Genomic DNA, 16625 nt, shown 5'->3' with positions numbered 1-16625 from the left:
AGCATCCTGCTGCCTTCAGTGTTTTTCTGCTCAAAACAATTTAAAACAATACCATCAAGGAACCAAGGTGATTAAGTTTACATGTAGTTTAATGCATTTAGTGGAATGCATGTACAGTTCTTCAAAGTGAGGAGGTACAGTTTGTTAAAAAGAGCTTGTCATAAATGTTTCCAGAGTACAATGGCCAGAAGACAAATATATCTAGTGGCTGTAGTGGGACACACCATAGCACAAAAAAATCATTGTGCCTAGTGATAAATATGAAAGATTCAGGCCACAATCCTGCCTATCCCTCTTAGGAACACCTTTCTGGAAATTGTGTTAATGTGTGGCTAGATTTCTTCCTCTGAACATAAGGAAGTTTGAGTTCCTGCTTTCTTCTGGTAACAGTTAAAATGCTGTTGTCATGTAACATACAGTACTGTAATATGGCAATTACCACTTTTTAATCAAGACTTTTAGTTTGCTATAAAACCCAGTCAGCCATGCAATCTTTTGTGGCTTGCCTAATAAAGTTGCATTTGTTTTGTCAACTCGTAATTACCAAAGTAGTGGTAGAAGTAGATCAGCTAAAAATAAGGCCATAATTTTATATAAAAAGTTACTGTGGAAAAACAGTTTTTGGCTGAAAACTGCTTATTCAGGTTTTTTCTTGTTGCCATTGTCCTTCCAGATCCGATAATTGAGCGCAGAAGCCAAGCTTAGCCAAGCTAAATAAGGAACCATCAAATAAGCTGCTGTTTTGTTGATGTTGTACCAGGAAGCAGTGGTAGCTGCTGCTGTACCAGTTGTAAACAGGAGAGTCAACAACCCCTGAAACACAGAAGGTGGTTAGTGTTGTTTTTACTCATTGCGTTTCCTGTGTGTCTTTTTCCACCTAGCTCACCTGTTCTGTCCCTCTGTGAGTTAAATCCTTCTCAGAAAACCAGCCAGCAGATAAAGATGATAGATTTCTGCTGAGTTACAAAGCACTTTGAGTCATAATACAATACTAGTACAAGGGGCATTAAGCTGGGAGCAGAGAGGGAGAATGAAGTCTCTCTCAGCCATACCCTCTTTAGTGGCAGTGAGACACTTCCCAGAGTGACTTGGAGCAAGCAAACCTGTCCAGTTTGTTCATGTCACCTGAGGAGATAAGGTGTGAATGAATCTGTGATGGATTGCAGAGTCTTTCTGCAATGCTCTGTTAGAGCACTGCATGAACAGCTGGAGAAACAGGCAAATATTTTCTATTTTTTATTACCAATTCTTATTTTTGAGAACAATTGAGCTGTTTCTCTTCAGAGAGCTACAGAAAATGAGGCTTTTCTAAAAGGGGTGTTACCACCTGAGTAATGTTGCAATAAGCTGCTTACCACTGCTGTTTGCTAGAGATACCTAGGAATCACAGTAAGGCATAAATGTTTATGTTTTCTAGTCACACAAAACTCTTACCAAAGGCTGGCAGAAAGCTGCTTGAAATCTTACCAATTTAAGGATGGTCTAGATCAGTAAATTCTCTCAGGTGGCTGCTGGCATGCATTAAAGAGAATTTCAGAGAAGTTCCGCAAGCCACATTTTGTATTCAGACCCATTTCCAAGGAGAAAAGATTGACACAAATCTTCCATGCTAATACCTTGCAAATAAGAGTAATAAACTTTAGGTTTGGGAACTTAGTATTTCACTTACCCATCCCATTTTGTGAGCTCCAAAAAATATTGGAGTCCATGCCCAGTTTAATGCCAGGTTCCCTGCATACAGGCCCAGGGGAACCACTGACTTTTCATTGAAGCCCCCCAGTTCCTTCCACACCAGGTAGGAGCCATATCTGCAGAAAGCAAAGGGGAAGTGTCATTCACTACACTTTTCAAAGCTACCACACATTCTTGATCAATGAAATAACTTCAGTACTAGAGTCTAGATTAATTTGGAAGATTTAGATAACCAGGCCCTACTTGGCAAAGTAACTGATAGTACAGGCTTCTTCAACTGCTCTGGATAACAACATGAAGAGAGAAAAATTCCAATCATGCCAGAATTCTCACTTTTAAGTGCATAGAAGCAGATAACATACTGCATTTCAGTCTTTAAAAAGAATGCCATGTTGAAATGGAAGCAAGTCTAGGATGCAAATAGTGAAGAAACTTTTAGTACTGGGACATGGTATTTTAAAGACTTTTAAATAATAAATGAAAACCTACTTCTGAAGTAGATTAAATGAATAGCATTGAGTGGGTTCCCAAAGCAGAGTTGAGTATGGGGAGCAGGAGGAGCCCTTTAGTCACTTTAATTATTTTCACAGGGACTGAACAATGCAGCTTTGCTGTTTTGGCAGTTTGATTGCAGAGAATAATGAAAACAAAAGAAAGTTTGGGCAGGGTAAGCATTAGAAACTTCAGTTTCCTAAGTAATTTCCAGAGGACAGCATGGACTTGCACTTGTTCATGCATCCAACTTCACACCAAGACTATGATGTACAAATCTAAGGAAGCTGTGTAAGAAAGGCAGGTAAGCTTATTAAATCTTGCGTTTAATTATTTGTTGCTTTCCATGTATTTAAGAGATTCTGGAGGAATGAAATGTCTTGGTCATTTAAGGAATGTGTGCACATGATGGCTTAGAGAAGGCTGGTACTAACAATCATCTTTTGACTGGTCTGGATTATAATATATAACCAAGACCTTAGGATACACTGATTCTGCTGTTACCAAAACTGATAAATTGTCACAATCTGGACTTTTTTAAGGTATTTAACCTGTATCACTACCCAGATTCATGGTGAGGAATCCAGACACAGGGTTACAGATTGTGCAATCAACTTGAAGGAAGGTGGGAAAGCCACCCAGCTCTTTTCTCCTTGATAAAAGGCATTTTTTATTCACAGGTCAGTAATGATCTCATTCAAATGTTAACTTTTCAAATATAGAAGTATTCCACTTAAATAAGTTTAAAAGTACAGTCTGTATGAGGAGAAAGAAATGAGAATATTGGTGGGGAGGAGCAGGGCATGAGGCTATAAAAATTACAAAGCTTTTCTGGAAAGAAAATTAAATGAAAATGAGAGAATGTGGGAGTGCAATCTAGCATTCAGTTTCATCCATTGCATTATTGAGTTCTATTAGAACAGTTCTATCCTAATTTCCCCCACCCCTTTTTTTAAATTTTCTTAAAACTACTGAAGGACATGCTTAGAAGAAATCCCAGTGCTGCCTTGCTTCACTGTCTCCAGCTTGGCAGGTCTTCCCCTCAGAATGAATGAGGAAAGCAAATTAATGACAACTTTTTGAGCTCCTTCTTTTGATGTAGATGCTTCTGCATACAAAATGTCCTATCAAACCCACACACTACTCCCAAAACATGTTTTTACCTGTTTAAGAGGCAGCTTGACACAGTTTCTTACAAACATACAGCCACAGGAGTACAGTCATAGTCCTCTGGTCCAGCATTATACCAAATACAACTGAGATCAGGTCAGTGCCTTAATACAATGTGAAAAACATACCCCATAGATGTATAGAGAGTTCCCCAAACAGGAGCAAACACCCAGTTAGGTGGACACCAGGATGGCTTCTGCAGAGTTTCATACCATGTTGGGATTTCCCTTTTGGTTATATTGCTTCCTAAAAGTCCTCCTGCATGTGGCAGGAGTGTGAAACCTACTGCTGGGGCCCAGGCTGGTACCACTTCCATTGAGACAGTGAACCTGAAACAAAACCAAACACTGATTGGCAAGAGAAGTTTTAAAATGCAACTGCAGAAGTTTCCATTTTTAACAGATTTTAAAAATAGGCATGCCAGATCTGATCCACACCCTAGTGTTGTCACTGAGAGAGACAGCAGCTGAAATTAATGGCTCTTGAACCAATACACTTGTAAAGGTCCCTGAGGAGGGGGTGGGAAGTGGGGCCTTTACTTCCCCCTCAGGTGAGTGCATGAAGATTACTGAATTTTACCTGTAGAACTATCCTCGCCCATAAGTATGGCAGAGGGATAGAGCAGTTTGATGTTATATGAACTGCACTTGGAAAATAAATAAATGCAGTAAGAAGTGTGTATTTCTGCATTCCCTCAGTGAAGTGGCAGAGCCAAGGAAGAAAAGAGCATGCGCTTCCCTGGGAAAGCATTTCAAGCAAAATAATGTGAGATGTTGTCTGCAGGATGCTCAGTGGGAGCCAGAGGGATGTGAATCAGTAGCAGACACTTGAGAAGCTGCCTTGGAAAACAAACACCAGGGAGGACAATGAGAAGGTAAGTACTTAAACGATGTTTTGCTAAACAAGAAAGGCGATCTGGATACATGGGGAATACATGGGGAATTGCCTCCTTCATGAAGCATTTAATCTGTTGTGGCAATTGTAGCTGCCAAGCTCATTAAATTTTCCTACAGAAGCAGGGATAAGTAATGCCTTGCTCTGCTAGGCCCTGCTGCTTTAGTTAGGGTACAGGCAGCAGGAAAACCAGCAAGCAAAGGAGGAGGAAAAAGTTTCATTGCAGATTTTCTGGCCAAAAGCCAAATGCTACAGAAGAGCTGTGCTTAGTTTGCTGAAATGTAAACATTAGAGCTACAATAAAAAAAGGGCAGAACTGAAAGATGTTTTTTCAAATATGCAGTAGGTAAATACACCCAATTCCTTTCATCTGTTATTCAGGAGATTATGAGAGAATGCAGCAGTGGGGAAAGAGCAACTGCAGAAGGCCCAGGAGAGAAAATAAAGTTTTAGATCAATGAACGTTTCAGATGATTGTGTCAGAGAAAAGTGCCATATTGATACTGTCTTGGCTGTTGTCTTTCCCTGGATTTCAAAGCTTCTGTTGCTATAGTTCATGACTGCTGGGATGAAGAGGCAGGGAGTGGGGAAGAGGAAATCCCTCTTGTGACAGATATGCTTTAGCTGCTAGAAAATGGCACAGATGAGGTTGCATTGTCACTGCTCTGACTGGTGAATTTGTCTGGAGGCCAGGATAAGCTTGGGCCACAAGAGAGTTCTTGCATTGTGGTTTTTGTCCCTGCACTCAAGGCTCTGCCCACACTGATTTAATGGAGAGTTCAGTGGCTGGGACCACAATGCAGTTTGCATGGGATCGAGAGAAATCCTGGTGAGAGAAGCAGAGCAGAGTTTTGAAGGCAAAGTGAGCATGGAGAGACTGGTAAGGCACACAGGATGAGAAATGTTGAGAGGGGTAAACAAGAAAGGGCAGGTAGGCCTGGGCTATGGGCTTGGGGGAAGTTGGCAATGAACAGAAATATACACAAAAAAGGCAGCAGACAAAGCCATCAGAGATACAAGTCAAGGTCAAAAACAGAACAAAAGACTGAATAGGTGAAAAAAAACAAACAGGGAAGGATTCAGAACTGAGGCTAGGGAGAAGGAGAAAGGGGAGAGGACAGAGAGGACAATGTGATACTCTGCTTTGATAAGATCAATTAGGTCTTGGGTGGAGGATGGACAAGGGAGGGAGGAAAAATCTGCAGGGCTCATTGCTGCCATACTTCTGCCTAGTGGATTCTACTTATGAAGAAGCATCTTAAGTGGAACAGAGGAGTTCCCCTGTTCTCCTGCACTTAGATCTGTGGTGCTATTTCCCAAGGAAGCAGGCTGTCAGCTACTGTGTGCACAACTTGTCATCCCCACTGACAGTGTGAAAGGCTCTACTTTTACTGGGATGTGCAGCAATTGCCATGTGAGGAGCAACAAGGTCTGATGGGAACAAGAGCTCCGCGCACAATGATTCTCTTTGGCTGCCTTCAGATGAGTAATTCCCAAAGGTTAAGGTAGAAATTGAAAGTTAATAAGGTGTCACTAATTTTTAACCCTTTTGCTTTGCCTACAGGGAGGCCAGGCTTAGCTCTCTATACATGCTGTGATATATCCAACTCCAGCGTGGCTGCCAATACTATTTTTTCAAAAGTGATAAGCAAAGGGTTTTATGTTTTATTTGGATGTTAACAACATAAGGGTGGTTTCCTTGCAGCTTTCAGCAACTGGACTTTGTCAGGGATTCTGTCAGCTTCCTCCCAGGGAAAGTCTCAAGGTGTTCTGCAAGCTGAAAGTGCTAATTACTATAAAATTGAAACAATACTGCTCTGTGGCAGTCATTAGTGATTATATGATGTACCCCTGCATGTTGGAGGGAGAACACTGAAATAATTCTTAAGAGAAAGAAAACCAGGCAGGCAAAAAGAAACAGGGAAGGCACAAAGCAAAGAAATGAGAGTAGTGAAGGCACTCATGCACAGCAAAGGGGAGGAAATAGAAATGAACAGATTGAACATACTGGCTGGAATTGAATGTTGGTGTCCCAGTCTTTTAACTACTATTAGTACTAATTAATTATGTGCTGTGTCTCTCAGGATTTCCCAAGCATAGCAAAATACTCTGTCTTGCAAGGGGAAGAAGGGACAAAACTATGCAGCAAGATGTGCTGGCAGCAGCACCACAGCTGTGCATCAGCAGTGGGAGTCCCTCTGTTTTCATTTCCAAGAAATTAAATACTAGTATCAACTTTCCATAAAAAGAAAAGGTAACTCAGAAAACAGCATGGAAGACGCCACATCTGTCTGTCTCTGGTTACCTGATGCAGGTTTTTAGCAAGACAATGAGTAAAAGGCAAGGATGCCCTGGAGAGTCTGTGCATTGGCCAGTGCTGCACTCTTTGTTTACCTGTGCAGTACAAGAGCAGTGCAATGTTTACAGAACATCTTGTACATTTTCTAAAAGTAATGTAAGCACAGAGGTTTATTAGCCCTGCCTTCCTTTCAGTGTACAGCTGAGGATCTGAAATGAATTGGTGAGAACTTACACACCACAGACTTGCTAACACAGCCCTACTGGCTGCAGCAGCATTTCTCAACCTAGAAATAATAACTACTTTCTTAATTATATCCCAGCTCCAGGGTGAGTTGCACAATATTCTTGCACCCTCATTTTCATACTGAAGAATTCTGGATGTCTGTGAATGATATCTGCAGCGTACCCAGCAGCTATCTGCCACTAAGAACCAAGGTTGAAAATATTTTCTTCTCACACACACTTAACCTGTTTACTTCTTTTCCACTTCTTATCTCTGCCCTGCAATATATTCTTCATCATACTGCCCCTTTTCTGTTTAGCCCCAGTTTGACTTCAGGCAGTTTCAGCAGTGCAATGAGGGCTGCACTAGGCCACTTTGCTTTACATACATGCTAGAATAATTATTCTAGGTATTCCAAACATCTGACTCACCCAAAGTTGGTTCCAGCTACATAAAGTAAAAGGAAAATAAAGGGCAAGAAAACCCCAATAGTTAAACTTGCTGCCTAATGGGCTTCTCTCTGTTGTTTTTCTATGGTGGCATAACACGAAGAAAAAACTAACAGAAGCTTTCTGTGTCCTCTTTCTAGAAACAGGGATAGGGTGCTCTGTAGGTGGGATTAGATATATCATGACAGAGCAGCTGGGTTGCTTCAGCCTGATGAAAAAGCAACTAAAACACTTCTTTGCCTTGAGAAGGTCTCTGCAAGACAGGTGCCTTTCCCTCCTTGGGGCAATCTGTCAGCAGGAAGGAGAAGGAAGGTAGGAAAGGAGAACTGCTTTCATCCCATTTTCTTGTACCCCCGTGCTGATAAAACTTCTGATTAGTTCCGTTCTTGTGCAGCTTGGGGCTGGCTACCCAATCACATGGGGCTTAAAAATCACATTAAAAACACAAAGGAAAATCTCCCAGCATGGCTAAATCACCCTGGCAGCCCTGGGGTACACAGTGCCCAGTGTTTGGAGATGGACTCACAAACCTGGGACCATACCTTGGAAGGGGGTCCCCAAGACACCTACTCTCCCTCTCATCCCCTAACATACTTTTTTTTTTTTTTTAAGGGCAAATAAGGCTCTGCCCAGGTGAGAGAGGCAGCATGCAAATTTTCCCCAGGAAAAAGGCTTCTTCCCAAGATAGCTGTCTAAAAAATTAAAGATAACATACTTAATTTATATTGATAAACTATTTATGTGTGTTGTGGTTTTAATTCCTGGGAAGCTGCAACACTAAAATCAAATTTATATTACAGTTTATGACAAAGAATACAGCTACCACCAAAAAAAAAAAAAAGAAAAAAAAAAAGCAGGCTTATCTTTGCTATAATCTCAAGTAATAGGGACACTTCATTAAATGTTATAGAATATAAATAGAATAGAAATATCTAATAAGTGTATAATGTATGTTTATAAGATGTATTTAGATTTCTTTAAAAATATGGTGTTTATTGAAGACTATAAGGTGTACAGATAGAAATAAAAAATCCCACTGCCCAGGTTACACTTCTTTTAAAGTGGCAGAGAACAAGCTGTGCAAATAAATCTATGATTTATTCACATACAGGGAACTGAAATGCACACTGGAGAAAGATCTTTGCTGGGAGAATTTGCCATTTGCTGCTCAATCTCTTCTCATTGACACTTATGTTACATGTAGAGGCAGCCATGGGCTGGGATATGGACATATATATGTCATACATCTCCCTTGTTACTGCCCTTATATTTCAGCTAACTTGAGCACCTCCCTTCTGGGTATTTTACCTGGAGGCAGACACAAATGGAAGAAATCGTCTTGCAAAATAGCAGAGAGAATAGAAAAGTGAGAAAAATCTTCTCGCCGTGATCCTTTGGAACGGGCCCAAATAAAAAGTCAACATAATTTCTTGCTATTGTGACACATTTTCCTTCTCCCAAGCTGCACTTACAGTCTCTTTTGCTGAGCTGCACTGACTCAATGCTTGATACTGTTTCATAACCTTACTTGATGCGAAGTCGTTACACAATTGCCACTCCGGCACGGCAACTTTTGCTTTTTAAAAAATAATCTCACCATTGAACGCTCAAATTTCATCACTGTGCATTTTGGGCTGATTTATAAGTACCCCTCAAAAACTCAGAATTGAAACCAAAGCCCTTTCTTTCACCCTTAAAGAAATGTTCCTCGGCGACAGTGAATGAAGATAGCTTTAGTTCAACAGCAGCGTGAAAACTTCCGAGAGCGGAGAGCCAATGTACCGCGTGTGCGGAGAGCAGAGAACCTGCTCTGCCTTTCTGCTGTGCGCGCACAGCTGAGAACCACTGACAAGCTCATGTCCAGGATAAAAATTAAGAATAAGCTTCCCAGCTTGGTATGTTGTGGGGGTTTTGTTAAAGCACTTTCCATGCTAAAATCCGGCACGGAAAAGCCGTGTTCGCCCAAGTCGTCTCCGACCGTGAGCGGCGGCGCGATGCCGCCCCGCCCGTCTCCATCCGGCATCGCGGTCCCGTCCTGCCTGGGGGATCCCGGCTGGGCGGCGCGGGGCGGGATCGCCCCCCTCAACCCTCTCCGCGACCCGCGGGGGAGCCGAGGGCGCCGGGGCTCGGCGGGATCCCGGCGGCGGCAGCGCTCCGGGAGCGCCGGGACCCGCGCGGGGGCCGGGGCGGGGTCGGGCGGCCCCTCCGGCGAGGCAGCCGGGCCCCGCTGCGGGGCTGCGCCGCCCCTCGGGCTCCCCGTCCCGTCCCACCCCGAGCCGTGCCGCGGGCAGCGCCGGCGTTACCTCGTGCTCTGCCGCGCTGCTGCTGCCGCCGGTCGCGCCTGCTCTGCCGGGCAGCCAAGCGCCGCCCCCGGGCCGCGCGGGCTCCCCCGCCCCGGGGCGGGCTGAGGCGCTGGGCGGGCTGGGGCGCCTGGCGCGGGCCGGGCCCAGGGCGGCGCGCGGGGCTGAGGGCGGCGAGCGCCGGGGCGGCCCGACCGACCTTCCTCGTTCCCTCCCTCGCTCCGTCCCTCCCTCCCTTCCCGTCCCCTCTGCCCGGCCCGGCAGCGGCTGCCGGCGGGGGCCGCCCCGTTCCCGTGGCAACGCCCGTTCCCGGGCGGCGGCCATGGGCGGCTGGGCCGCGGCGCCATGGCGGCTTGGTGGCTGCAGCGGGCGCGGCGGCCTCCGCGGCGCTGTGCGGCGATGGGGCAGCTCCCGCCCCGGCGCTGGGGACCGGGCGAGCCTGAGCGACCTGCTGCAGAGCTCGGTGGAGGCCGAGGAGCCGGGCGCGGCGGCGGCGAGGCGGGAGCGGCGGTGCCCCCGGGAGGGCACGGTGCTGCTCTTCCCCGGGCAGGGCAGCCAGTTCGTGGGGATGTGCCGCGGGCTGCAGCAGTACCCCGGCGTGCGGGACATGTACCGCCTGGCCGAGAAGGTGCTGGGCTACGACCTGCTCTCCCTCTGCCTGGAGGGGCCGCGGGACGCGCTGGACCGCACCCAGCACTGCCAGCCCGCCGTGTTCGTCGCCTCCCTGGCCGCCGTGGAGAAGCTCAACCACCTGCAGCCTGAAGTGAGCGGCCGCGATGGGCGCGGGGGCCGGGCCGGGGTCGGGGCGGCGGCGCCTCGGGCCTGCCCCGCGCTGCGGCTGAGGCGCGCTCGGCTCTGTCCCCGCAGGTCGTGGAGCGCTGCGTGGCGGCCGCCGGCTACAGCGTGGGGGAGTTCGCGGCGCTGGTGTTCGCTGGAGCCCTGGACTTCGCCGAAGGTGCCTGGGGGACGTGCGGAACTCCCTGCTAGGATCTCCCAGCCCGTGCTGTTTCCAAAGCGTTGCCTGTTCTCACTGTGCCCCTCCCGCTTTTTATTTTTAATTAGAGGACGAATTTTACTTTCTACTCCCACTGTTGGCTTTAACGTGTGTAATCCGGCATTAAAAGCATTGACGTTTCACGAGAGTGAACAACTGCCCTTTCTTGCGCGCAGGTGCCCGCGCTCGCATTTACCGCATCTCTGTTTCTCTCCGTAGCGCTGTACGCGGTGAAAGTGCGCGCCGAAGCCATGCAAAAGGCGTCGGAGGCTGTCCCCAGTGGAATGCTCTCGGTTGTCGGCCGGCGAGAGGCAAATTACAAATTTGCCTGCCTGGAAGCCCGTAAACACTGTGAATCGCTGGGTATAGAGAACCCCGTGTGCACAGTTTCAAACTATTTGTTTCCAGACAGCAGAGTCATTGCAGGACACTTACAGGTATTGCTCCAGAGTAACTATTCCTTCAGTTGAACTGAGCGTTTCCCTTTTTAAAAACTTTTACTTTGAACTTCTGTGTGGGTGTTACGTACGGCCTTAGTTTGTCGAAACAAAAGTTTGGAAAAATTTCATCTGTGGGTTTTTTTTTTTCGGCATGTGTTCAGTTTTTGGGTAGGGAAAGGAATCCCTTTATCACAGTAAGTCTGATGAGGTGATTCTTGTGGGGTGACTGAGAAAACATTTGCTGTGCAAGACTCACTTCTCTCTCTCTTTTATAGGCTTTGGAGTTTTTGCAGGAGAATGCCCGAAAATATTATTTTAAACGTACAAAAATGCTTCCAGTCAGTGGGGCTTTTCATACCAGACTTATGGAACCAGCAGTAGAGCCACTGGCTGAAGTCCTAAAATCGATTGAAATTCAGAAACCGCTGTTCTGTGTGTATTCCAATGTCGATGGCAAAAAGTACATGCACTCAAAGCACATTCAGAAGCTGTTAGTGAAGCAGGTGGTGTCACCTGTTCTGTGGGAGCAGACCATGCACTCAGTGTACGAAAGAAAGCAAGGAACAGAATTTCCTTACACGTATGAAGTGGGGCCTGGGAATCAACTGGGAGCCATTCTCAAACAATGTAATTTAAAGGCCTGGAAACAATATAAACATGTAGATGCTCTGGAAGATGAGGAAGCAGCGGAGACTTAAATAACCTTTTGAGAAACATCCACACAACTCGGTTTTTTCTGTTTTAAAACTTTGTGCTCCCAAAAGAGGAAGTCTTATACATTCGTGGCTTCTCCTGATGTTAAGAGCACTATGAGTGTGATTGCTATGAACATTTTTTTTAAGTTCCTCAGGTGTGGAAAGGGGAGAGCAAAGTTTGGCTCTTCCATCTGTGTCGGGACTTCAAAGCTGTCAACAAACAGGCCAAGTAGCATTGTTTGGCCTCAATCCTGCAAGCAACTTTCCCTCTTGAGGGTTTTTCTTGTTTGTCTTTTTTGGTCGGTTGTTTTCTGTGGGAGTTTTTTGGGTGTGGATTCAGGTTTCAGTTGGTAGCCTTGGCTGTCTGGTGCAGGGATCTTCTGCGGGAATGCAGGTGTTGTTGGCTCTAATTTTTGTAGGGCTCTGCTCTGGGCTGGAGGGTGCATTTAGAGGAGGCATTTGTTGGGATGGCTTTCAGCATGTTCATGTTCCTGTTTTCTTACTCAGCTAACTTGTGGGGTGTTCATCTATGTAAAGTTCTCTTGCTTTGTGTCCACATTGCCAGGTAGCAGCTGAGGGAGGCAGATGATGTTACTAGAAAAATTATTTTCTTAAGGTTGAACTATAAATAAACTATGAAGCTTTTCTTGCTATTTTTAATGCCTTGGGGTGCATCATTATTGGCTCTGTCCACATGTGGATGGCAGTAACTTTCCCTCCACTTGTCCAATGCCACATTGGTTATGCTAAGTTACACAAGAAATGTTCACTGGGGAAAAAAAGTTTAATAAAAATATTATGTACATTTCTTGTACAGCAGGAAATGATAAGCTGGAGAGCAGCAGGTTGTCCCAAACCTGGAAAGAGATTCCCATTTCCTAGTTTGTATTTTTTTATTTTGGTATTTTAGTGCTGCATTTAAGAGCTCTAAAGGAAAAAATTAGGATATATTACTTAAATCAAATTACTGCCAGCATTTTCAATAATGTGTTATGGAAATGCAGGAGAACTTCCAATTACAGTACCAATCATTCTGTAATTTCACATTTGTGACAGGGAGAGTGAATTAAAAACACTGGCCCTTATTATCATCGCTATGTGGGCTGTATTATTAAACAGTCCTTTTGTGGACTGCAGCTGGCAGCTGTGCCTGCCCTTACAGTACAAATTCCACTTTTAGCATGTGTAAACATTAACAGTTAGTAAAACACTGAAGAGTTTTTCATCTTCACCATTCCACTGCTAGAGGCTGATGATTAAGGGTTGGAGTAACTGTAAAGAAAATTATTTCAGTGAAGGTTCCTATGTTACGGGTAAGGTGTTAATTATTCAGATATGCATACCAAAGTCTTCAGGTAGAATTATTGGTTAGAATATTGCAACTAAATCCCATTCATATGATTAAACACTGGATTGTCCTATGTTAGAAGTTTCTGACCATGCATTCTAAGACCAAATGCAACGTTGATGATTTTCAAACCAGCTTTTATGATAGTTGAAACTGAGAAAGGTATGTTGGCGGCACTAATTTTAATGCTTTAAAATTTCTGGACTTTATTTTAAAATATTTAACCTTTCTGAGGAAATGTTGGAGACCTGTTTTCTATTTGTAGTGTTCTTGCCATAATTTTTTTCCTTCTTTTCCCCACCCCATTTCACTTTGTTGTACACTTTGCTCAGAATTAAAGCTCTTTGGGAAATCCATGCTAGAAATCTCTTGTTTGCCAACCATTAGATAACCTTTGCCCTTTTGAGCTGCAGAATGCTGAAGGGAAATCTGTATCTTAAGAGCATTCCAATGTTGTGGGTCATTTAATTAGTGGAAAGAAGGACCCGTCATCGCTGTCAGGTGTTTGCTTTTCTTCTGTGCAGTGGTTGAGCTGAAGCTGCTCCTCTGAACTTTGTGTCTGTAAAACCAGAAGCCAGAGGAAATCATGCTCTTGTGCTGATGTTGCAGTTTCTAGGAGCAGAAAAAGTGTGATGGAGGTCTTTGTACCTCTGTATGGAAAGTGTTCAGGGCTTGGTTTTGTGTGGTACCCATCAGTACAGCCTCACCTTGCATGCGCTGTGGCTCTGGCTGTGGCTGGGCAGAGAGTGCCCAAGTTATTACAAATCCTGGATCTCAGAGCATTTCTTTAATGCGTTTGCTCATCTATCCCCTCTGCTTCTGGAAACTGAAGTTTGAGAGGTGAGAAACCAGCGTGGCTCCTTCACCTATGAACAAGCAGAAACAGGATGTGGAAGAAAATCAAGTGCCGTAAATGCTGTCACATATGAGGAAGTGTGCAGTGAAAAAAAACCAGAATTAACGCTTGGTCTCCTGAGTCACTGTGGGGCTGTGACTAGAGGATTAACTAACTGAGCTCCACAGGTGAAAGAAGAGCCTGGCACTGACTGCTCCCTGCTACTCCAGCTAGTGCTGATTGCTGTGGCTTTGGATGCCATATGCTTTGGGTTTCACTTGTTTCTTTGCTGGGATTGAATTTTGTATTCTTTGAGACTGTGTTTTGCTCCATACATGCTGGGTGATGAAATTCCCCTCTCTTGTGATTCAAAGCCTTACATTATGGATTACAAGAGTGAGAAAAGGCAGTCACCTCACACAGCTCTTGGATGAAATAGGCAGTGAAGAGTCTCCTGTTCATCACTGCTCCCCTTTGCATAAAGGTTATTTATCTAGAAATAATTATTTGGTGGTATTCAATTGATTCAGCTGGGAAGAGTCAATTTTTTCATAGCTGGTACTTTAATCACACGTTGATAGTTTGTTTATTAGACCCTCCTGATATTAAATTTTACCCTTTCCTAAATAACACACTGCTATTATGGAGCTAAACAGAGCAGGAAATTCACTGATAAAACTTTGGTCTGTTTTTTTAGCTATGTGTTGGCCAACTTCTGGCCTGCATGTGACTACAGTTCCAGTGTGCTGTGCTTTTCTAGAAAAAACTTGCCTACCTGCTGCTGAAGGGCACACCAGCTCGAGAGCATTTTGAAAAAATGTGACACTGGAATATATGCTGCTGCTGCTGCTTGAATTTCTGGGGTATGCTGGAGCCATCACCCTTTACATTCCTTCTTTGCCTGTTTTCCTGTTGCTCAGCCTTTCGAGTCATTCATTCAAAGATATTTTATAAAGTCAAATGAAACAGTCTAGTGGAGTTTAATTTTTCTTTTCCCCAGCAACATTTTTTGAGAAGGGCAGTTAGGATCATAATGAGATTTGGGCAGCATTCAGTTAAGACAGGAAGTATGTTCCTCAACATGCTTAAATTTGGCTTGATTTGGCATTTTTCTTCACTATAGAGACAAGACTTGACTTGTTTGATTTAAAGCAGAGATTTGAACTTGAAACTCCAACTTCTCTGATGAGTGCTTAGATCACAAATCCATTGAATATTGCAGTTTCCTGTTTTAGCTGTATGCTAAGGGTAGGAGTTGCTTGTCTGGGCAAGAAGCAGGCATCCCCTGTGCTGAGGGGAATACCCAAACCACAGAGATGCACTTTCATTTTCTCTCACTGAGAGAGTCTGTAATGCTGGATACTGAAAACCAGCTTCAACAGCAGAGAGAAGATGCACTCAGATATACAGAGAGAATAACCAGCCACAAATGGGAGATGTTGAGAGAGGAAAAACTCAGCTGTGCCCTAATGGCCGCCTGTGGAGTCCAGGAGGGTGACACCTCGACCATCTCCATCCTGTAAGTTGTGCTTATGTTCCCCTCAGGCTTCTGTTCCCCCAAGCAAGTGCCTTGCAAAAAGACATGAATCCTCTGAGAAAATCCGTTCTCAGAATCCAACAAATCCTTGGGGCTTTGTTCTGGGCAGCTCCTAGTTTTACTTTGAAAAGGGCCAGAAGATACTGCCATTAATGTGTGATAGCAGAGTCTTGGGAAATAAAGCAGACAATACTGCAAAAGGTTTGAAGCAACAATTTAATTTTAAAAAAGTATCATGGTTTTAATCTTTGCTATTGCTTTTACAGTGTTAAAATTTAAAGGATGGCCAGCATGCCTTCAGTTTTCCTCACATCCAGAACAAACTCATTTATAGGAAAGAGACACTTTTTATTGCATTAAAATAGACACAAAAAAGACAGACTTTCTAATAGCCTGGAGTCACATTTCAAAACTAGCAAGTCAGGCAGTTATCCAGCAACAACCTCCTTATTTTACAAGTTTTTTCTTTAAAAAAAGATATGAAACAGCAGTGACCCAGCACTAGCCTAGGTTTTAAATATTAAAGAGATTTTTATCAGTGTAAATTTGAAAAACAAACCAGCTGCCACCACTGGGGTGTTAGCGATGTCGGTCAGTGTCCAGCAATGACCTCCTGTTGTAATTCTACAGTCCATAATTCATGGCCCACCAAAAGGCAGCAACAAGCAAGGCTGCAGGCACCAGCTTCTGACAGAGGCACCTGACAGGAAGCCTGCAAGTCTGTAGGAAGAAAGGGGAAGGTAATTAGAAATAACAAGCAGCAAAAAGAAGGTGCAAGTAAAAGAGTGCCCATGTGGGAAGTCAGTGTGGGCCCAAGAGCATGGTCCAGTGCAGCAGAAATGCAGAGGAGGGTGAATTTTACTGGGGGCTCCAGCCACTAAATAATCCTCCTCTCTTCTCTGGGTAAGTCCCACTGGCAGCAGCTCTGCTCATCTCCCCAGGGAGACCCTTCCAGCATTTGATAGTGGCAGGTGCTTCCCCTCTGAACAGAACCCTGCAAGTTGTGTGGGATTTGGGCAGCATCCTCTGCCTTTACGTGAGAAATTTCAGGCTAAAGAGAAAGAAACAGGGTACTGAGGGGGCACCAAAAAACTAAGGGATAAACCCCAGCCTGAAGCCACATTATATGCTTCACTCAGTGACATTACAAGGGAGTCAGGTGTTTCTGTTGCCTACTTGCCAACAAAAAAGTGGGAGGAAAGGGAGAGAGCATACCCAGCCTCCATAGCCAGTGATCCGCTTTGTCCAGTTACTG

General features: G+C 44.6%; 2 protein-coding genes across 2 annotated transcripts; one reads left to right on the top strand and one right to left on the bottom strand.

The window, feature by feature from the left end:
- Window positions 1-71: 71 nt before the first annotated feature.
- Window positions 72-9600, bottom strand: TSPO (translocator protein). Its single transcript, XM_033058189.1, has 4 exons — window positions 9525-9600; window positions 3483-3683; window positions 1670-1808; window positions 72-813 (listed from the first exon to the last, which is right to left on the bottom strand). Exons 2-4 carry the CDS (start codon window positions 3668-3670, stop codon window positions 637-639), a joined length of 504 nt encoding a protein of 167 aa, XP_032914080.1. The 5' UTR covers window positions 3671-3683; window positions 9525-9600; the 3' UTR covers window positions 72-636.
- Window positions 9601-9679: 79 nt separating this feature from the next.
- Window positions 9680-13354, top strand: MCAT (malonyl-CoA-acyl carrier protein transacylase). The gene is made up of 4 exons (XM_033058407.2): window positions 9680-10284; window positions 10389-10476; window positions 10735-10952; window positions 11231-13354. Exons 1-4 carry the CDS (start codon window positions 9844-9846, stop codon window positions 11651-11653), a joined length of 1170 nt encoding a protein of 389 aa, XP_032914298.1. The 5' UTR covers window positions 9680-9843; the 3' UTR covers window positions 11654-13354.
- Window positions 13355-16625: the final 3271 nt, after the last annotated feature.

The sequence above is a fragment of the Catharus ustulatus genome, chromosome 4 (assembly GCF_009819885.2).
Source record: "Catharus ustulatus isolate bCatUst1 chromosome 4, bCatUst1.pri.v2, whole genome shotgun sequence".
In the NCBI taxonomy this organism is placed as follows: Eukaryota; Metazoa; Chordata; class Aves; order Passeriformes; family Turdidae; genus Catharus; species Catharus ustulatus.
The sequence above is the reverse complement of the archived record's forward strand: the minus strand, read 5'-3'. Positions and strand labels throughout refer to the sequence as shown.

Coding starts and splice junctions, on each gene's coding strand:
- TSPO (XM_033058189.1), bottom strand. CDS start 3,670: ATGGAAGTGGTACCAGCCTGGGCCCCAGCAGTAGGTTTCACACTCCTG. Junction 1,809..3,482: donor ACTCTCTATACATCTATGGG/GTATGTTTTTCA, acceptor TGCTTTCTGCAG/ATATGGCTCCTACCTGGTGT. Junction 814..1,669: donor GAGCTCACAAAATGGGATGG/GTAAGTGAAATA, acceptor TCTGTGTTTCAG/GGGTTGTTGACTCTCCTGTT.
- MCAT (XM_033058407.2), top strand. CDS start 9,844: ATGGGCGGCTGGGCCGCGGCGCCATGGCGGCTTGGTGGCTGCAGCGGG. Junction 10,285..10,388: donor TCAACCACCTGCAGCCTGAA/GTGAGCGGCCGC, acceptor CTGTCCCCGCAG/GTCGTGGAGCGCTGCGTGGC. Junction 10,953..11,230: donor TCATTGCAGGACACTTACAG/GTATTGCTCCAG, acceptor TCTCTTTTATAG/GCTTTGGAGTTTTTGCAGGA.